This window comes from Talpa occidentalis, unplaced genomic scaffold (genome assembly GCF_014898055.3).
Source record: "Talpa occidentalis isolate TD23 unplaced genomic scaffold, MPIMG_talOcc4v2.1 talOcc4.8, whole genome shotgun sequence".
Lineage (NCBI taxonomy): Eukaryota > Metazoa > Chordata > Mammalia > Eulipotyphla > Talpidae > Talpa > Talpa occidentalis.
The window spans coordinates 20,625,151-20,647,173 of NW_023605194.1; the positions used below are offsets into that span (position 1 = coordinate 20,625,151).

At 54.2% G+C, this 22,023-nt stretch overlaps 1 protein-coding gene across 3 annotated transcripts in view; it reads right to left on the reverse strand.

Moving 5' to 3' along the window:
- Positions 1 to 5,623: 5,623 nt before the first annotated feature.
- Positions 5,624 to 22,023, reverse strand: part of PAX2 (paired box 2) — a 75,693-nt gene continuing 59,293 nt past the window's right edge. For 2 of the 3 annotated variants that reach the window (XM_037497069.1, XM_037497068.1), the window contains exons 8-10: positions 8,380 to 8,481; positions 6,146 to 6,232; positions 5,624 to 5,700 (exon numbers count right to left, since the gene is read on the reverse strand). In XM_037497069.1, the coding sequence (XP_037352966.1) occupies positions 5,624 to 5,700; positions 6,146 to 6,232; positions 8,380 to 8,481 (266 nt within the window). Of the gene's footprint in view, positions 5,701 to 6,145; positions 6,233 to 8,158; positions 8,251 to 8,379; positions 8,482 to 22,023 lie in introns of those variants that run through there. The other variant, XM_037497070.1, reaches the window with a different exon arrangement.

Genomic DNA, 22,023 nt, shown 5'->3' on the forward strand with positions numbered 1-22,023 from the left:
TGTGCCCATCACTGGACCAGGCCCTGGGGACAGAGCAGTGAACAGAACAAAAAAAATCTGCCCTCATGGAGCTCACCCTCTAATGGGAGAGGCAGGACAGTCGTCGAGCAATAAGACATAATCTATCAAGGGGCGAGAAACAGGGAGAGGGAACAGAGTGAGGGTGGGGTGCTGATAGTCTCCTGAAGTTGACCAGGGAAGGCCTTCCTGGATGGTAATGCCGGAGCAGAGACCTGAAGGAAGTGGGGGTGCATGTCATGGGGCTGGCTGGGTGCAGAAGTCTGCAGAAGCGAGTGCTTCGTGTGCTTGGCGTAATCGAGGTGCAGAGGCCCACGCATCGGAGCACAGTGATCTGGGGAAGATATGGGGGGCAGGTTACCAGAGGGGGAAGGATGTGGGGGGCAGATAGCCTCATCTTGTAGGCCAGCTTCAGGTGTCTGACTTTGACTCTGAGGGACGAGGGGAGCCACGGGAGAGCCCCCGGCAGAGGAGGGCTGCGGTTGAGGCTTTGCGTTCTGGAGGAGAACAGACTGGGGTGGGTGGGCCGAAGACAGAAGCAGGAAGTCCCATGGGAGCATCTTGTGTAGGATCAGGTGAAGGGTCAGCGCAGCTGGCCGCGGGCGGGCGGCGTGGGCAGTCAGAGGGTGGAATTCTGCATCTGTTGTGAAGGCAGAGCTGTCTGGCTTTGTGTTGGGTCAGCTGTGGGGGGGAGATAAGAGGGGTCAGGGAGTCTTTGGATTCTTGGCTCTTGTGACTGGTAGGGCAGGGTCGTCCTTGACTGACAGGAGGAGACTGGGGAGTCCTCTCCGGGCCCCCATTGGGCACCGTGGTTAATGGCCTCATTCGTGCCGTACTTCCTACTTCTGTGTCCTGAGCGAGGGGCCTGGTTGGAGTGGCTTGGATTCGCGCCCAAGTCCAGGTTTAGGAATAGAGTCATTGGTGCAAACATGGCATCTAGGTGGGCAGGAGGGGCCGTGAGGGGGCAGTCTCCCCACGGGGGCTGTGTGACAGACACCGTTGGGACGGGTTCGGTACAGCAGCCTGGCTTTCCACTACTTTTAAACCTCGTGGCCTGCCACCTTCTCCCACCCCTTCTGTCTCTTTCTTGGCACTTGATACTCCAGCCACATGTTACTTGATCCAGCCCATGCCGCCATATTTGCTCCTTACAGCCTACTGTTCGCTCCTTACCAGGACACCCTTTCTCCACCTGTCTCTCTCACACTTGAGAACTCTAGGAATGGGCAGGGACTGGACTTGCAGGTTCAGAATTAGGTGAGTTCTGGGGAACACTGAAGCTGGAGAACCAGTTCTCTTTGTGTTTGGGGTGGCAAATGGGATGACAGTAATAGGCAACTAGTCAAAGACAATAGAGCATGTTTTGGGGAGCCTCAAGTTGCTCCCAAGCAAAAATAAGTAGCTCAGGAGGGACACAACAGAAATGCTTCTGGGTGGAAGTGGTCACTATAGACAGTGGATGTTCACTGCCCAATTTGATATGAGGATCCAGAAATAGAACAGAAGGTAAGAAATTCTGGTGGGACCCAGGTAGAAAGTCGTGGCTGTCAGTGTGATGGGTTGGTCAGGGCAGGCTTCCCAGTCTGGAGGCAAAGGCAGGTACTGTGGGCCAGGTAGCCAGTCGTGATCATGAGGGCAGTAATGCTGGGCCAGCCCAGTGCCTCGATGACTTCAGGACTCACCCACTGGGCATCAGGCAATAGTTCTCCCATTCTGAACATTCATGGGTTCTGATCAAGATCTCCGAAGAAAGGGTGCGCATCTTTGGGGGGCAAGGCAATCCATTTAGGCAAGAGAAGAAGAAATTAGAACTGCTATATCTGTATAGTCCAACTTCATCCTTTTTCTTTTTTATGTCTTGTAAGAGTTATAACATGCTAGTTCAGTAGTATATTTGTGGAATTTGTAAATAAGTGAATGTATTGGGAGTGCATGTTTAGAATTCCTTTTACTGATAGGGCTATGATCAAAGAAATTTTTACACCGTTCTTCTAGGAGACTCCGCATGGGCAGAGTGGAAGACTGGACCGAAGTGGCTGAACTCAGAAGACGGCTGAGATTGGAATAGGAAGGGGTCACAGGAGGGGAGGAAGATGAAATACAGTGCACTTGATTAAAGACTTGTTGAACTGCTGGGAATCCTGCAATGTACTGGCGTGTGTGAAGCAACTAGGGTTGGGGAAAGAAAGGTCGCTGGGATCCTGGTGGGAGAGAGACCTGACACAGCCACCAGCCAAGCAGGGAGGTCACTCCTTAGTTTGTCTCTTGCTTGCAGCCCCCCAGCCACTCCTAGCAGCTCCGCTTCAAGATACTTTCAAGTGAGAAGAGACAGAGAAAGGAAGCTGAGCTGGGAAGGTTTCCCAGCGGCAGAGAAGGAAAGTCTCCAAGGGCAGAGACAGGTGGAAGCTGCAGCCGTTCCAAAGTAGACACAGGGACACACACACACACAAACACACACACACACACACACACACACACACACACACACCCTTCTCTGGACACCTGGGCACAAGAACAGGAAAGATGTTTGAAGCAACAACAACGACAGTAAGGGTGTTTGAAAAAAAACAAAACAAAAACAGCTCTCCCACCCCCAGACCCACCCAGGGGCCTGCAGACCCAGGCAGACCAACACCGGACAGAGAAGCAGCCTCCCGCCCAGCCCAGCGGCAGACACGCCCAGACCACACCTATCAGAGCAGCTGCGCCAAGGCCCCCAGATTCCTCAGGAACGGGGGTGGGAGGGTAGGAGGAGGAATAGAAAGGAGGTGCCAGAGGGCGTGGAAGGAGGTCCTGAGAGCAGCCGCAGGTTCTCCCAGGGTCTCGGCGGGGCTGCGCCCTCTCAGGCGGGGAATACACGCGCTGCGATGGACACTTGCGGCGGGGAACGCGGTCTCCGCGGCCTCGGGGCGCCCCCGGGGAATAAAGTTGCAACTGCGTGGGTGAACCGAGGAGAGAGAGGACGGCAGACAACTCCCCACTCGTGGGGACAGGGCGCCCGAAATCACGTTCTGAGAGCCCTAAATCTGGGCGCCGACGAGAGGCAGGGCACAGACATGGCCTAGCGTGGACGCGTAACTCCAAGTGGTCGCTGAAGTTTTGGCCCCGACAACTCCTGGCGCGAAGGGCGCAGGCTGGGGCTTTGGCTGTAAGCGCGGCTTCACCTGGGTCTTCACCCGCTTTCTGCGGCCGCTGAGAGGGGGGCGGGTTTCGCCGTGGGGGTGTAGTTGGGAGGATCGTTGAGGGGGTTATTTGGGATCGACCAGCGTGAGGGGAGGCCTGTCCCAGAGGCAGGGAGAGACAAACCTGGAGCCATGGGGAGTGACATACAAAATTTTATTATTATTATTATTATTATTATTATTATTATTATTATTATTTATTTCTCATGTGCACAAAAAAAAAAGAAAGAAAAAAGAAAAAGAAAAGAATCAAAACGAACCGACGCGCTGAAAGTGGCCAAGGAGACCAGAGCCATCGGGGATCTGTCGAGGGTTCCGCGGGGTCCTGCCTCGGGGGGCCCTCGCCGGGCAGCCCCTGCAAAGCCTGGGATGCGCGGGCCTCGGAGTTGGAACCTCGGCGACCTAGACGCCCCGCTCCGGCCACTGCAGCCTGGCGCCGCCGGCAGTTCCCTTAAACTATTCTCTTTTCTCGTTTTCCTTTCCATACAAAAAGGCTCGAAGGGGAGAGCGATCTGGGCGAGAACTCCAAGCCTTTTGGGATTTGTTCAAGGATTTTTATTTATTTATTTTCACTTTTATTGACTTTGTTCTGTTATTTCGAGTCGTCACGATCCACGGGTGAGGAGACATGCAGGGCGCATCGCCGCTACCGAGAGAGCAACTACGGGGCGGGGCGGCCCGGCCGCCGGCGGCCCAGGGCGCGCGGGGCGCCGTCCGAGGGCCGAGCCCGCGGGCGGAGCGGCCGCCTCCCGTCGAGCCTGCGAGGACAAGGCGGGCGGGGCGGGGCGGGGACACTGGCCGGGGCGGGGGGGGCCGGGGGGGGCAGAGAGAGCGACACGAGAGAGACGGAGACGGAGAGACAGAGACGGGGGAGCAGCAGAGAGCGGTGGCGCGGGGGAGATGCGGAGGGCAGCGGAAACACGGAGTTACAGAGAAGTAGCCAACGAAACGGAGGCGAGAGGAGTCCACAGGACCATGTTCGTCATTTTGCATAGAGATTTTTCTTTCGTATTTTTTTTTTTGTAACATAAAAAATGCCCCCTCCCCCAGGACGTGCTGTGCTTTAGTGGGCGTGTAGCTGTGTCCCCCCCTCCCCCCAGCGAGCGGCGACTCGCAGCACAGACAGCGGGGCGTATCTACAGGCAGGGCGGGCGGCGGGGGCGCTACCGGGCGGGGCGGGGCGGCGGGGCGGGGTTATATACACGGGGTTCGCCTTCACTCGACACACACCGTCTTTCTACAAAGCAGCAGCCTGTTGGGTTTTTGTTTTTCTTTTTTTTTTTTTCCTTTTTGCAAAGACCATCATATTAAATAAATGCAATTTTTTTGCGGGTCCGTTCAGTCCCTGCCAGAGGAGAAGGCCAGGGGTGAGGCTGGGGATAGAGTGGGCAGCCCCCCCCCCCTGCACCCCTCCGCAGCTCAGAGCCTGCTCCTACCACCAGCAGCTCGAGGGTCTGTGCCCGGGGCAGGGGCATCAAGTAACTGCTCGGAGACGAGTGCCCGAGGCGTATGGCAACTGGTCCCGGGCCGGCACCCCGGCGCCTCCGATGGGGTGGCGAGTCAGGGTGCAGATGGGATGGGGCAGGACGGGCAGGAGGGGGCACCGGAGGTCGGCAGATGGAGGAGCTGCTGAGGTAGGGGCAAGGCGGGGCGGAGCGTCGGGCGCGGGCAGGCGCGCCCGGCACCCGGGCAGCTGATGCGGAGTAGGGGAGAGCCGAGAGTCGGGCTCGGGGGCGCGGGCTGCCGGGGCCTGCGAGCCTCGGGTCCCGACCTTGGGAAGACCTGACTATCCCTGTCCTGTCCCTAGAGCTCGGCCCCCGCGGCCTCCTCTCCGTCCACCTTCTGGGGCAGGGCGCGCCGGAAGGTGGGGCGGGCAGTCCGGCCGGCGCGGGGCGCGGCCTTCCCCCCGACGGCTGGGCGGCGGGCTTTCTCCCGCAGAAAATCGTTTTGCGCTGTTTGCCCGATCCCTCCAGCGGAGCCTCCCGGCTCCGGAGCGTCCGAAGCGGGCTGCCCGGGCGGGCCGCGCCGCAGTCCGCGCTGATTGTGTGTCACAGGAACGTGTCCCCCGCACGCCGCGGCGGGTCGGGCCGAGTCCGGCGGGGTGGCCGGCGCGCTCCGGGGCCGGCTCTGGCGAGGCCGGGCCCTCCTCGCGACGGCGTGCGGTCCAGGCAGGCGGGGAGGGGCGGCGGGCGGGGTTGGGGGCGGCGGGCCCGGGCCTGAGGGTCCCGCCCGCGGCTCCACCCGTCCTGTCCGGCCTCCGGCGGGTGCAGTGAAGGGCTGTGGGGGTCCGGGGGGGGCGGGGGGCGGTGGCCGGGAGGCGTCGCGGCGCGCCGGTCCTCCCTCCCTCCGGGGCGGGCGGTCAGACGGGGACGATGTGGAGGCCGAAGCTGTCGGCCTGAAGCTTGATGTGGTCCCCGCGGTAACTAGTGGCGGTCATAGGCAGCGGCAGCAGCGGCAGGGGCGGAGCCCCGGGGGGCGGCACTATAATAATAAGGGGAACCTGGAAGTTAACACAGGAGAAGAATGGGCTGGGTGAGAGGACAAACAGGAGAACAAAAAAGGAAAGAAAAGCAAAGCCAAGCCCTCCCCGGGCCGGGGTCCGGCGGGGGATCCGGGCGGGCAGCCCTCGCGGGGTGCAGGGCCGGCTGTCCCCGGCACAGCTGCGTTCTCGGGGTGCGCGAGGCCGGGCCTGTGGCGCCGCCGGCCGCAGGCCTTGGAGAGGGGCGCGGCGGGGCAGCGCCTTCCCGCGCGCGAAGGGAGCGGGGTGCGGCATGGGGCCGGAGGCGCGGGCGTCCTCCGGGGATCCCGGGGCCTCAGCGCTGCGCTGCAGAGCCTGCCCGGGCCGGCCCCTGAGGGTCGGGGTCGCGGGGCCTCGGGCCCGCGCGGGAAGCAGCCCCCGAGCCGGCCGGCGGGCGGACGCGCGGCCAGCCGGGTGGCGTACTCACTTAGTAAGGCGGGGTTGCTGAATCTCCAAGCCTCGTTGTAGGCCGTGTACTGGGGGTGGCTGTACGGGTTGCCGGAGAACTCACTCCCTGCGGGAGGGCGGGGAGTGGGCGTCAGACACGCACAAAGTCCCCGCGGACCCGACGCGCCGGCCGGCGGCCTCCCCGGGGTCCGGGTCCGAGGTGCAGGCGGGCGGGGCAGTGCCCTGGGCGGGCACGCGGGCTGGGCAGAGGCAGAGAATCCACCAGGTCAGCGCAGGGAGCGCCCGCGGGCGGGAGGAGCGGCAGCGAGGCCTCGCACACTGGCCTGGGGGGGCTTGGGGGTCAGCACTGTCCGGGCTCCCCGCGGAGGCGCCCCGGGCCACGCTGGGTCCCGGAGAGCCCGGCCCTGCGTTGGGGGCCAGGGCCTTTCCCTGGAGACTCGGGGTCTAGAGACTCTAGTGCACGGGATGGGAGCGGGGGAGGGCGGTGAAGCGGGGCCTTCGGGACACGTTGTCCCAGAAAGTCCTAAGAATGGCATCTGAGCGCGGGGCCGACGCAAGGGGTGGGGGCTCTGCTGGGAAACACCCCCTCCCGCCTTGCCCTGAGAGGCTGGAGACGTGGGCCGCGCGGGGGAAGAGGCGGCGGGAAGCGGGCGGCCTGCCCGCGGGTCCGCGAGCCCGAGCAGAGGGCCCGGTGGGCCGAGGGCCGTCGGAAGCCGCCTCCCTCCCTCCGCGGGAGAAAGGCCAGGCCTCAGGGTTTCCCCCTCGCCCTTTCTCCTGTGTGATGACCCCAGACTGTTTACAGTGATCCCTAACCGCGGGTTAAGTAGAGGAGAAGGGGCCCCTCTCGGAGAGGGAGCTGGGGTGGGGGTGGGGGATGCAGCCACTGGAAAGCCTGTTTATTGACGAGGAGGGAAAGCATGCGTGCAGCAGGATAATGAGCTTCTGAGCTCAACTGTGACCAAGAGGAACTGAGCTATCTCCTTCCCCATCGCTAATGAAACAAGTGTAATTTCCTCATCAGCACTAGATTCTGTTTAACGACTCCCCCCTTGCCACCATGAGCTCTCGCAGCTCCCCTCTTCCCCACCTCCTTGCAGACTGCCCCCCTCCCTCACCTCCACCTCTCTAAGACCTCCAGGCTCCACCTGCTCTCTGCCAGGGCCTCAGGAAGCCCTGTTGGCCTCATGCCTCTGCTTCCCTGTCCCCGACCCTGGGCAGGAATCCCCGCACCCACCCCACCCAGCTCTCCTTGGTCTAATTCCCTTCAGGCCTGTCCACACTCCCCTGTAGCCATCTACCTCTTCGCCATCCCCCGCCCCCAGTCCCCGGATGGATGGTCCAGGAATCAGGCCAGCCACCCTCTTCTATCTCACTCCCCCCATGGAGGCCCAGCTCTGAGGAAGGGGCACCCGGAGAGCAGCAGAGAGAGTGTGTTGCAGGCCCAGTGTCTCACCCTCTAAAATGAATGGGGTTTTGGTGGTGGTTGTTTATGTGAATAGGCACATCAACCCTCTGGCTTCAAGCTGGCCTCCCAATCCGAGGTGAAGGGTTGGGGAGAGGACAACACCCTCCCCCCACCCCGTAGTCAACAAGACCCTAAATGTGGGCTCCTCCTCTCTGATCCACGCATCCCAAACCCAACTTCTCTCAGACAAGGAATGGGTCAGAGCCCCCAGGGGCAATGAGGGTTCCCCTAAGCAGATGTGGGGGTGCTCTAGTTATATCTCTGAAGCCAGTCTCTGGTTCCTGCCATAGCCTGTCCTCATTTCCCTTCTCCTAAGGGACTAGTTCCCTCCTCTCTCAGGTGGGGCTGGTCCTCGGAACTGGTCTTCCCTGTGGGTTGGTGTGGACCAGGGTGGCTTTGTCTGAGTGACTGACATGTCCCTGGAAAGTGGCTCTTGGCTCCAAGTTTCCATGGAAACCAGGGTAGGCTCTTCCAAGCAGTGGGTTGGGGCACTGAGGGTGGAACTGAGGCTGAGTGCTCCAGGGCACAGGCTCAGAAGGATGGGCACTTTTGGGGGGCATGACATACAGTCGGGTGCATACAAGGGGGCATGTCTGCAAGCTTCCTCCCTGGGTTGCTCATGGGGACAGGGGATGAGGGACCAAATGAGAGAGATGGAATAATGGTTTTTTTGGGAGGTGATGTTGGGTTTCCCCCAAACCCCAGTCTCAGACTATAGATCACTCAGCAGCTCACCCACAATTTAGTTACCCCCACCCAAATTAGGCAGCTGCCGCATTGTCACCTACCAGGCACCATTCCTGCCAGGGTGGAGGTGGGGTAGCTTCCCTGGCCAGTGGGGGGCACGTGAGGGGGGTAACCAGGCAGAGTGGTGCTCGCCATGTCACGACCTGGAAAAACACAAAGGGGAAGGAGTGAGGCCTGGAAGAGAGGGGCCTGCCTCTACTCACACCAGGGGACTCCAGGGAAGGGAATCTCCCAGAGAGGAGAGGAAAGAGCTGTACACAGATATGTGGGGATGCTGCTGGCTGAGCAGCCCCAGATGTGCCTTTATGTGTCCCCGCTCATGAGCTGCATGTCAGCCTGCGATCAGCTGTGTGTGTGCCCCTCTGCTCTGTGTGTCTCTGTGTATTTGCATTTATCTATGTGTCTTTGTGACCCAAACCCAGATGGGGATAGGAGGGAGAGGGCCTGTTATAAAACTCCTCCTTCAGCAAGATATTCTGTAGGCGTCTCTCCAGCAGCCAAATGGATCTCTATAATCCTGCTCACCTCTCCCTAACACCCCATCTTTCCTTCAGGCTTGGACGACACCCCACTACCACCCACACAGGAGCTGATGGGTGTTTCCTGTCCCCTCCAAGTGGAGCTGCAGGTGCCAGGCCTGGCAGGTGTGGAAAGCAGGGATCCGCCAGTGCGCTCTTTTGCTTTAGTGTTTATGACATTTAAATGATAGAAAACCTTCCCTGAATCAAATCAGGAGCTTTGAGCCAACAGTGCCAGTGGATCAGATCAAGTTTCAGTAAGCAAAATCTGCTCCCCCTTCCCTCCAGCTGCTGCTGGACTTTTGTCCCTGGAGACCTCTGTTAGCTAGAGCCTGGAGGGTGGGAGGCAGAGTTTCCTTAGCAGTATCCTGGAGTGAAGGCAAAGCAAGTCCCAGGGACTATGGGAGATGCCCATGGTCCACAGACATCTCCTCTGGACCACAGCTGCACCCAAATGACCACCCTTCCTTGCCCACCCTCCATTGCTGGGAGGGGCTCACCACCTCCCTTTGCACTGAGCACGCTCCAATCTCTAATGACGATAATTGCCCTCTCCCATCTCCCACACTTCCACAGCCCCAGACTACTTTATCTTCTGAGTATCCAGGCCCCATTTAACCTGTCCAGAGACCCCTCTTCAGCCAGTGCCACTCTGCCATCTAGTGCCTCAGCCCGACCCCAGGAAGGCAAAGTGAGTCCTGACCCAGGTCGCTGTGATTTGCCCAGTCACCATCCTCTTGAAGGCTACTCCAAGATACTTCTCGCTCTCCCCTTAAAATTGACCTCACCTCCTCCTCCTCTGAGACTTGTGGGGCTTCCTCACCCCTTCCCACCTCTTCCCACCCCTTCCCACATCCATTTTCCCCTCAGTGTTCAAACAGCAGTGCCAGCCACCTGCCAAACACTTCCACCCATCGGCTCACTGGCACCTCAAAACTGACAGGAGTCAGAGGTGACTCCTCTCTCTCTTCCCCCAGTCAGTCCTGCAGACCCTCTAGAAGAACAGCAGGCCCAGAACTTTGGAGTCCTTCTCGACATGACCTCCTCCCCCCACATGAAGTCACTCACCATGTCATCAATTCTTGGCTATGTCCTGCCTCCACTTTCTCCACCACCTCCACTGCTCAGCTCCCGAGCACTTGTCCCACCACATTTTCTTGGTTTGTATATTCTGCCTCCATATTCTGACCCCTCCCCTCTCTCCCAAATGTGGCTGCTCAGCGGCTAGTCGTCAGGAAGCACGGCTTTCATCGCACCACTTCCCTTGTAAAAACCATCATTGATTCTCTGTAGTCTACAGTTTGAATCTAAACTCTGCCAGGCTTCCCGAGCCCCCAGGTCCTCTGCTGTCGCCCAACTTGCTCAGCTCTGACTGTCACCCCTCCTGGTTCAGTATGACAGTTTCACTGTTTATGTGCTGGGAAGCCTCGGTGCTTTTACCACATTGTTTTCTTCTCCTTCCTCATAGTTTCCCGCTCCTTCCAGCTCAATCCTCAACCCCCTACCATCCTATCCGCAGGGAAGCGCCTCTCCTTTAAACTGCAGTCTGTGCTGCGCGGTCTACCTGGTGGCTCGATTTCTTCCACCAGCCCTATTGTTTCACATCACGGCTCCTCAAACAGATCATAATCCGCCTCGGGCAGGGCCTGTCTCTTCTTTCTTGCATAGTTGAGAACATGATAGATGCTCAATAAATACTTGTTGATCAATTCTCTATCACTCTATTGCACTTATAGTCAATTCCAGGCAGGTTATATTGTTTTCTGATTGTTTTACACGTGTTAGTCTCTTTTATAGAGGTAAAGACAGGGACAAAATGTCAATGTTGGAACCGGCTTTTTTCTAAAAATAGTTTAAACAATGGGTTATGATTTACAGTGAGGGACTGAGCTTTATCAGACAACAGAATAAGTTTTCTCGATACCTAGCTAATATCTTACATTTCTTGAAACTCAAGAACAAACAACAGAATAGAACTGTCAAATAAGAGATCAATTCAGATCTCTAGAGAGATAGAGACAGAATCTGTGTTTGCTGCCAGAGAGACAGAAGAAAGAATCAGGTTTTCTTTTATTGACTTCTTTTGTCAATGAAAGGTACCCTCCTCCTGACCACCTCAGCAGAGTAGACCTGAAGTGGACAGTGACAGCAGTATCTCCTAATTCCTAGAGAGATGGATAATGTGGCAATTTACTGCTTGAGAAAGACCCAAGACAGGAGAGTGAAGGAAGAGATTTTGAAATTGGAAAGATAACAGAAACCCAATTCCTCCTGGCCCCACAATCTTAATTCTACAAAGCAGCCACGAAAAGAAGTATGCTTCTTTCTTAACGAGCAGGAATGTAATCATGACTGAATTCTGCCTGGTTGCCATAACCTGTCATGAACTTCTTGTACCTGAAGGTTTGTCACACCGTCCCCTGCCTAGCTTCAGGAGACAGGAAGAAAGACTGGATGATGGAGAGATGTGTCCCTCACACACTCTTTATTTCCACTGGTTTTTTCTTTCACAAAGTGGGGCGGTCCACTTCCAGCACACAGAAACTTCTGCATCCTGAAAGTCACCCACCCGACTATCGAGGCAAAGACACATCTCCAAATTCTGTTTTAAAAACTGAATCTGGGAAATGCTATGTCTGTATTTTCAGAAGGTGAGAAGAGACCCCCGATGAGGAAAGGCGCGCCAGCTTCCCGACGTTCTGTGTACAGCTGTGCTGCTGCTGCTGCAAATTCTGTAACACTCACCAAAAGAGGTACCTGTGCAGGGCCCCTGAGCCGACTAACGTACACATGACTGAATAGAAAGCACTCTCGGTGGCTTCATTAGTACACAGGTGACTCGTGGAGAGCAGGGAAAAAATTGACCAAACTCTTTGTCAGAGCCATATATTCTTCTGGAACGCCGTTGTCAATAATGGAAAACACATAGAGCAGGAAGTTTTCAAATTACTAAGACCGTCATAGCATTTGCCCAGCAGCGCTCTTGGAGCAAGCCTCTTTTGGCGAGAGACTATGAATGGAGAATGGGATCTGTGCAAGGAAGAATTGACAGAGCACTGGGTCTTGCATTACTGCAGATGGGCGGACACAGGGGTGCAGAGATGGACTTTAAAACTGTAAGACAGTACAGTCTCTTCCTTAAAACAAACAAGCAAACATTCAGAGACAGGAGGGAACAGCTACATGGCAGAACATCTCAGTTATAAAATATGCGCCATCCGACAGAGGACAGGAAGCAGGAAAGGATTTGCTTTGCTCACTGCCAATGCCAGTAACATGAAAACAGCATCAGGAATCACAAACGGATAAAAAAAATCCATGAATTATAAGCGAATGAGCATTTCATGTTGGACATTTGCTGCCTAAGGTTATAAAGTTTTTAAAGATGTCAGAGACTTTGGGATTATCGGTCTAACAGTCTGATTTTTAAAGCCAGGAAATGGAGGCATAGGGAGGCCTAATGACTTCCCGGTGACTACACAGCTAGTGAGTGATAGAGTTAAAGTTCGAAGCTCTGTCTATATTACACTGTCTTTAATGATAACATGAAGCCAGATGCTCTCAAAAGAGGCGAAGAAAAGGAAAAGAAACCTTCTGACAAGCAAAGTCTCATATTGTCAATGCTGTCATTAAGATAAGGAAGGAAAAACAGGACACAAAGAATAAAATACTGATACTGAAACTCTGTAGTAAAACTCCATGGGGTGGAGTATTAATCTCCTTTGAGAGTTTTCTAAAAAACAAAGAGGCTCTTCAAGAAACAGTAGTAGTCGAGAATCTGAAAGTACCCAGAAGTGTTAGAAGCACTGTACTTGATGAGGATGCCTTCTCAGTTCAACTGCAGAAGTCCCTGAAGATTCTAAAGCCAATTTCTACAGCAATCACTACATCTGAATCAGACAGTGCACTTTTGTCAGACATTCCTTACCAAATGGGCCAAATCAAATCAACGGTTTTGGAGAATCTAAGTGCAGTTTCTCTTACAAGTACAGAGAAAAAGCAAAGTGAAAGAAACTTTATTAAGAAATTAGAAATTTCTGTTCGTCAGATAATTTGTTATCTTGTCAAGTCTGAGAGTTAAGGACAGAGTTTGTGTTTCTACCTGCACCTGAGTTAGCTAGAATTTGCTGAGCACCTACTATATGCTAGGTATTATCCTAAATAGTTTTTGTGTATATTATCTCATTTAACCCTCATTTCAACCTAAGATGTTGATCTGTTTTTAATTCCTATTTTGCAGAACAGAAACGAAAACTCAGAGCAGTAAGTATGATGTCCAAGACTTCTCAGCTAGTAGATGGCAGAGCCTGGGCTACAGAACAAGAAGAATACTTGAGAGTTGATTCTAGAAGTCAATAGTCTAGGATTCTACAATCTCAAATATTGTAGACCCAAAAAAGATAGGTATTTGATCCAGGAAAGTAACCTGGGATTATGCTAAGCGAGTCCTTCCTATTACAGAATATCTTGTCACTTATTTTTTCTTGTATGTTTTAAGTTCTTTCATTTTCTACTGCAAGCATTTTTAATTGGGGTCATTGATCCCATAGGACTCCATAAATGCCCTTCAGAGAGTCCATATAAAGCTATACATAAATGTTACAGATACATAAATGTACAATCTCTAGATGACTTTTATCACATCAAAAGTATTTATGATCAAAGATTAAGCACTGTTTAGAAAAGACCAAAAGAACCTCTGTTCTTTGACAGAAGAAAGACACTGATTTTCTTGAAACTACTCAAATTGTACCAATAAACAAGAGCATACAAAGAAGAGGAAAAAAATCTGAAGACGCAGACAGCCTTATCCCAAGTCAAGGAAAATACCAGCATTTAGAAGACCAAGGAAATAATAAAAAGGAAACCGCCAAAGAAGCAGAGACTGCAGGTAGGGATGGCTTAGTCGACAAGACTTATTAGACGTAGATTTATACAGCTCAAGTTATATTCAATGAGTTCAGAGATGCTTTTCCTCAGCATCTTTCTCTGAAAATGAGCATTTTTGCTATCCACTTGACACTATGGAGGACCCTAAGGCCAGAAAACATAACTCTTGTTTTACTATCCTATCCTCAAGTTTTGTCTGCTTCTTAGAAGGTAGCAAAAATAAAGACATTAGATTTCTTCAAGGTTGACAGTTGGTTCCTGTATTTGACACAACATTTATAATACAAGACTATACAGTTATTAAATCTGTAATTACTGCCTGAATATACTGTACATTTACTATACCAATTATGAGCTCTTTATGACCGATGCCAGTTATATATGACACACTAAAATGATATACTTTAAATTTGTAAAAGACACTTTAAAAGGAGACGGAGTTTTCTACACATTTCATTTGTTTCTTTTTTCCCTGGGTTTCCAAATCCTAGCAAAGGTTTGTCCTCTGGGGCAGGGGTCCCAGAGGGCTTAAGGTCCCAGCCCCAGGCCAGAATTGCCAGGCCTCCCCCCACCCCAATCCCACTCGACCTGAGGCTGGCCTGCTCTTCACTCCAGCAGAGGGGGCTGTGCCCACAGCTCAGGTGGCTGTTTTCCTGACCTAGGTTCTCACTAACAGCTGCACCTTTAGTCCCTGGGGTGTCTGAGACAGAGAGGCTGCCCAGATCTGTGCGGGCTCAGTGAGGTCTGGACCTTGATGGCCAACCAGGGGGACACAACCAGTCACTGTTCCTTCCCTTCTTCCCAGCGCGCGCCCCACCACCCCTCATCTGGGTCCTGTATCCTGCTGCCCAGGGCCCCACAAGAAGTGGTTTCCAGGGATGGAGATGCAGCCTCAGGTTCCTGGGACTAGGCAGAGAGAGCTGGGAGAACCACATTTTCAAAGGCTGAAAGGCTTTTGGTCCAACTTTATTTTCTGGCGGAAGAAACCGAAACTCTTAGCAAGGGGAAGTCATCCTCGGCCCTCTCCCTCCTCTCTTCAATTCACTCCCCCGCATGCCTTCTCTGGCTCCTTTAGCAAACCACAAATGAACACAAATGAATACTGGACTGGCGCAGGCGCTGGCACTGGGCTCTCCCGAGGCTGGGCCCAGTCTCACGGATGGGCTGACAGCGCGAGACCCTCGTGCTGCGGGCACAAAGGTTAAGCCTGTTTGCACAGTCTCCTGATACTCCAGGTCTCCCAGTTCCTCTCGGGCTTTATTTTGTTCTCTGAGAGCACTGAATTGTCAGCTCTAATCCTTCCGAAAGTGCAGCGTTTTTCAGGCGCTCTGTGTAAGTGAAACCCTAATCCCAAGGAAAACGGCCAGTTAAGCTGCTGGAGCATTAGGCTGCTCTCTGAGCCTGCTGCGGGATTTCCTCCCTCCCGGCCTGCCAGTCCAGCGCCACCGGGGAGGAGAGGGAGGATTCCAGGTTGAAGGAAAGCAAAGCCTTCTCAGAGGTAACAATAGTGGCAGGGTTCACTTCCCAAAGCTCAGGGCTGAAAAAGTGCTGGCTTCTTTGTCCCGAGGCCACAGCTAATAGTGGGGGAAGGAAGCATCTGATTCCCCTGGAGAGGGGGTGAGGGTCTCCTTAGGGTGAGTGGCTGTCTCCTTGGTCAGGAGAGAGGAAGGGTCTCACGTGGTAACTCAGCTCACCAGGACATTTCTGAGCCCTTGGTTCCGACTCATAGCAGGACAGGGCTATTTAGAATTTCTAATCATTCAGAAAAGGTAGGGTTGACTGACTTTATTTTTACCTAGCCAACCTTTTCTTCTTAGAAAGTGCCAAAAAAAATGGAGTGAGCAAGCTTAGTGCCCAGGGATCCCTCTTTTTGGAAAACTCTCCTTTGGAACATCCCAAGCATCTCTTAACATTTACAGCAACCGAAAGGCTCCCTATAACCGAGCTGATCATGTAAGCGGAGTCCAGTGTTTTCTATGAGGCAGCCCTGAGCAGCCTGAGTTGGCTGCTACATGCACTGGAAATAAAGATCAGCGATTTCTTGAAGAGATTTTTTTCCACAATCAAAACTGGCCTCTCCCCTTGATCTTTCAATGAATTTAGTGAGACTGGGGGCCGGGGGAGCAAGTACAGTCCGTTTGGCGCGCATGGTGCTTGGGTCTCATGGATGGAGAGCAGAAATGGAGGGAGGCGTGAAGAAGACCCAAGAAGTTGGGCCAAAGTGAGATCATATTAGAAGGCCACAGACCTGGGTCTTCGCTAAGGTGCCAGGAACACTTCGTAACTTCATCCTCCCCAGATGCTCCTCCTGCCCCAGCCCTATTCTCAGCCTGCCCCAGGTGCTTTTGCCCAAGGCACTCTGCAGGGGAGGGCAGCCTATCATGCTGGGATGGCTGGAGATTGGAGCACTCATTGATTCTGCTCAAATCTGGCCTGATTCTACCTGTCCTAGAGCGGTTTAGTGTCTCTTTTTAATATCCTTTCCCTCTAGAGGTGAATCTCTTAGAAGAGGGCAGGAAAGAGCCCTGATCCCACGGCCCCCTAGGCTGCGGGCCCAGAGCACCTGCATTATCTGTCAATGTCTCATTGCTATGGAAATGCCCCCATAATTAAATCAGACTTGATGTCTGGGGGCTGGAGGTCCTTGGGGATGTGGCTGAAGGCCTCAGGGATGTTTGGAGGAGACTAACCGTTTTCTCTTGGGCCTTCTCAGCTAAATGAGGGGTCTGGAGCCCTTGGGTGTTGGAGCCTCCCTCTGGCTTGGTGGCCTCTACAGTTAAGGGCTGTCCTTGCAAGGTTGGAGAGAAACTCTGATGTCTGTGCCCTAAATTCCTCTAGCTAATCAGGGGCTTTGAGCCAATAGACAAGGCTAGGAGCCTCCCAGCCTCCTTCAGAAACATTTCTCAATCTTTATTGCCCCCCTCCTCCCCCGGAGGGGCGGGCCAAGGGCTAAGCTGTTTGTTTTATGGAGGGAAATGCAGTTGCATTGGAGGGGGGTTGTTAACTGCAGGAAAGAGACAGTTCCTGGAGGTCCTCAGGACTCCCTGCACAGGAGGAAGAGTGTTTCCCAGGGTCCACACTTCTGTCTGCTGAAAGGCCACTCTGCGACCATCCCAGATATGGGCAAGGAGTCTGCTTCTGTGAGTTCACAGCCCTTCCTCAGAGCCCACACTGCTCCCAGGCTTCCAGGACCCTTGTTTTCAGCTTTGAACTTTGCCTTGCTGGCATCCCCGGCTGTTCAAATTTGCCAGATGCCAGGAGACCAGCATCCTCTGCTCCCTCTCCCTCTTGGGCAGCATCCACATCCCCTGGATCTTAGCTAGAGATTCCTTCAGGGCCACAGTCTCTAGGCAGCAAGAGAAATTTTTCCCAGAGCAACTGAGTAAAACCACCTTCTCTGAGCCTCCTTGCTACTAAGGAGGGAGTTAGTAAGGCTTCCCTCCTCTCCTGCCTGCACTGGGGAGGAGGGTACTGGCCTTGTTCCTAGTTCTCTGGTGTTCAGACATCTTTCTAAAGCAACAGGAAGGTTCTGTGGGAGACTCAGCTGTCTGGGAACTTGCATGAACAGGGGAAAGGCTCGTTTTCGGGCTGCCTGAGGCTCAGGCCTTTCTGCGGCTCCTGCACCAGAGCAACAAGCTACAGGTGTGGTCTTCATTCTTGGCCCTTCTTGGTTTGTATTATCTGCTGATTTGCTGAGCAGTGGTGGGGAGGGGGATGTGGGATCTGGGTCTATGATAAAGACACAATAGATACTTCTCTTTTATCATTTTTAGAATATTAAACATGCTTTTTTTTATAGTTGTTTTGGATTGGATTTTGCTATTAGCTCCAGTTTTGGAGGGTTGTTAAACGTCCCATATATTGCTGCTGCTAACGCTCCCTCATGCTAGTTTGTATTCACATGAGATGAGTAATTTTTTATAGTGAGCTCATCTTCAGCGGGGGCTTTGTTTCCTGCGGGAGTCCCATGGGCCCTGGATTGTGGAATGTCTACAGAGAAGGCCTGCCCTGCTTCCTGCTGGAGTTTCTGATTGGGTTACTATCCTGGACAAGTTTTTTTTGTTTTTAATAGAGGCATGTTATTTATTTATTTGTTTGTTTGTTTTGTTTATACATGCACTGGGTACAGTCAGAAGCGCGGGGGGGTGAGAGAATTCACCAGAGCCAGAGTGGGGAGCAGAGCAGGCAGAAGGACCGAAGTACACTGCTGAGGGGAGCAGTGGGCAGCAGGAGAGGTCCGTGAGCCATGTGGGACCCTCCTCCGGTGGCCGGGGAGCAGCCGGGGATCGAACCGGCGCCACAGAGGCCACGGGCAGCTTCACAACCCAGCGCTCAACCGCTGCGCCACCGGGGAGGCCCTATCCTGGACAAGTTTTTATGTAAGTTCTTGCCTGGGGATGTCTGCCACACACTCCTGGTGTGAATGTGGACTCTCACCTCCATGTCTCCTGATGACATTTTCCCCCCTCACTTGCTTCCCTAGGCCACTGGCAGGAATTTGCATGTTTCCCTTTCCTGGATAAGTCTTAAAGAGGATATTCCTGCTTCTGTTGGATCCACAGTCATGTCTCCTGTCTGACACTCCAACTTCCCTAATTCGGGTCCCCCTTGTGTGACACCAGCAGTCGCTCGCATGTTGCACCGACTTGAATCTCCCTGCATTTTTGGCACCAGAGAATTGGTTTGGCCCTGTATTAATAATTCTCATTGTTTTATTTTTTCCAGCTGTGCTTAGGTGGGTCTGCCTGCCTTGTTTCCGGACACCATCCTGTTCCTCCACAGCCCTCTGGGACTAAATCAGGGTGGTGGGAACTGCATGTGCACAGACTTCCCCAGTGCTGGGCAGTACTGCCCACTAGAGACCAGTGAGACCCACCTGCTGCAGCAGCTGTGGGGCGGTGGTGCCCCCCTCAGCTTCCCGAGTGAGCATGGAGAGCCTGGCACCAGCCCTGGCGTCCTCCAGCACCATGCAGCGCCATCTGGACTCTAGGATGGCGAGCCTGCTCTCACTTCCAGGGTGGACGTTCACTAGGCCAAAGGGCTCTCTAAATGCTCAGAAGCCTCCCCAAATGACCTTGGGAATGCTGAAACTAGCACTCATCTCTCCTCCCAGGATCAGCCTCACTGCCAAGGTCCCCTCGTGCTCCTCTGTGGTCACAGACCTGGGCAGGCACAGAAGGCAGGGTGGAGGGGAGCAGTTCACGGCAAAGAGAAGCTCTTTCCTGTCTGTGACGGGAGACTTGAGGGAATGAAGGCACCAGCCCACAGTTGGGGGAGGGTCCTCACCGAAGAGGCCTGGCCCAGAGGTCCCCGGACTCTTGATGGAGGCTGCCTGGGGGTGTTTCGGAAGCGTAAGGAGGCACTAGAAGGTACCAGCCACAGCCAGACAACCTGAGAAGCCTGGGGCCAGAGAACCCCCCAACCCACTCTCATCTAGCTGGTCCCTTTTTCCTTATCACTTAGGAGCGACTCGGCTCCGTTCCAGACCAGCAGCCTAGAGCAGTGGGCTGGAGAGAAGAGATGCCGCTGAGCTAGAGCAGCCCAGCGGCGGAAGGGAAAGTGGGTGATAAATTTAAATAACCAGCTTGACTTGGCAGCTTGCTGAGTTGTGATGCAGTGAAATTAAAATCTCGGCAGAACTTGCAAACACTACCCAGAAAAATCAGTCTCTCTCCTTGGTTCCATGATGGAAGGTGGGGAGGGGAGGCTGCTCGACCGAGCCCCTGCCTGGGCGGCCACCCTTGCTTGCAATGTGATTAGCTGTGTCCTGGCCCACTGGGTCCCTCTCCCCCTCCACACAATAGTCCAAGCTCCGCTCTTCTCTCAGTCCTGACCTTGTGGAACAGCTGCATCAAGTGGCTGCTGAAGTTTGAAATCAGCCTCCAGTGCCAGGAGGTGGCAGGAATATCAATAAGGTTGACTCTTCAGGTTGGGCCAGGGCGTTCCTGGGCTGGTTTCCCCAGGACTCCTTCCTGAAGGCTTGCAGCCTCAGCTGCTATCCCTGGGGAAGAGGTGCTGGGTGCCTGAGCTGCAGGGGGTGAAGAGGCTCTCAGAACACCCTGGCACACCCAAGTCATCCTATGGGCACAGGACCACTGCGCTGTTCTCTCACCTCTGACATCCACCTCGCCAGGCTGCCCTACGTGTGCCATCTCTCTTTTTCTTCCTTCACCAAAGACCTTCATATTTCCCCTCCCACACACAAAATAAGCTTTGTAAGAACCTTCGAAGGAAATTTCTACAAATACGCCAAAAGCCTCTCCTCAATCCCAGCCATGCTAGAAGTCCAGTTCTCAGAGATGCCAACATCTTTCTAGAAGAACTCACCCAAAGTCCACCTCTCTTGGGTCTGCTCTCCTTGCACCATGACTCCCTGCTACCCACGAAGGCCCGAATGACGCGTGGACCCACTGCCAAGATGGCCCGTGAAGCCTCTGGACACTGCCCCGTTTCTCACCTTGACAGTACCTCCAGCAAATTCTGTTTGTCCCCATAATAAACACATCATGAATCATTCATCTTTAATAGATTATGCAAATTAGGAGGACATAAAATCAACAAAGATCAATAACTGCAGCCGTTTAATTGCCAGCAAAAAACATTTTAAGAATGAGCATAATCTGCAGCCCTTTCTCGGGTAATGGCACCATTAATCCAAACATTGGATCTTGGCCTAAGTGTAGAAAAATCGTTCCCTGCCCCCACCCTGATCCCCTCCCCTCCCCCACCTCTCCACACACTTCTCTCTTTTTGGTAATTTCCAGTTTCTGAGCGAGTTTCCCCGTCATTACCACTGGTGAACAGCTCCGAATGTTAATGGTTCTGCTTTTGTTACTCCTCGCTTGATTGAAATGTCGCATACAGATTGAGATGTTAGTGCTAACTTGCCACCTGGGAATGTCAAGCTGGGTCTGAAATGAACTTTTCTCACACTTGGATCCAGATGGATCAGCCGGAGATGTTCCCGGGCTGAGCTGGGACTGTTCCAGGGCCATGGGGGGGGGGGGGGCAGGCGGGGGATGCTCAAGGTGGAGTCACTTTTCTGCACCAACCCGAGTTCTCCTGCAGCAGGAACCCTATCCTGAAGATCCATCTCTCCACCCCAGAAAGCCCCTCCCTGCCTTCTGGACAGTGGACCCAGGCGCAGGGAAGCACAGCTAGGTTTAGAGCAGTCTCCTGGGTGCCCTTTTGCCAGCTGCCCGGGTAAGCCACTTTGGGAAGCGACCACTGTAACTTTCAGCAGACCAGGAGAAAGCAGGCTGGCGTGGGCCATCTCTTCCACCTTGGGACAGAAGAACCGACAGGTCCGAGAGCTTCCAAGTTGAGTGGAGGAGGGCTCCTGCCGATGGCCAGTTGAGAATTGTCTGTATCCTGACTGGTTAACCCAGCTGAGGTGGTCACTCCCCAAAGCCCCATCCAGTTCTCTACGCTTCCGGAACTGAGCCGCTGATTGCCTAGCCGAAGAGCTCTAGTTTATACCAAGACACCCCCTTAAGGAGAGCCTGGGAAGCTAACTGACAACAGGGCGTGCCCAAGCCCCCAGGTGGAGGCTGGGTGGCCACTTTCAGACCATCTCAGACCTGAGCCGTGCTCAGATCAGCTCCAAGTCAGAACCAGCTCCCTGTGCCACAGCGCGGCCATGCCTGCTCCCCGCCTTTGCCACGAAATGCGACTCTCGCTGCTTACAACCCTCTGCCAGGTCCCCAGGCCGCCTCCGCTCCCCTTGCTCGGCAGGTAACGCCTCAGTGTCTCCCAATCCCCACTGAGACCCTTCTCAATCATTCTGTCTCCCAAGGAACAAACGGCACATTGGCTTTAGTGTCTCCAGAATAATTAGGTGAATTTTAATAACACCTCAATGTGTGTCTCTCCCACTTGGGCACTTCCCTGGCCCCGAAACCCTGCTGCAGTGCCAGGTGCCTTCCACAGCCTGCAGCTCCGCAGCCTGGAGCCCGGCCCTTCACTGTGTCACACCTCAGCCGTCTTCCACTTGTGCTGCCTCTGCTGCTCCCAACCCATGGGAACACCCAGGTGGGGCGCTCCGCCCCTGCGTGTGACTGCAGGACAGGCCTGACCCCACCTGGCTTTGAAAGGAAGCCTTGGTCCCAGGGATTTCCTCAGGAAGCAGAAGAAGGACTGGAATAATTGGGTTGATCTGCAGCCACACAGCTGGATACCATGTTCTGAAACCCACAACCAGAGGGAGAGGAAAGCAAGTCCTCTAAAAGCCTTGGGGACACAGGAGTGTGGCGGCTGGACACTGCACACTCCCTTCCA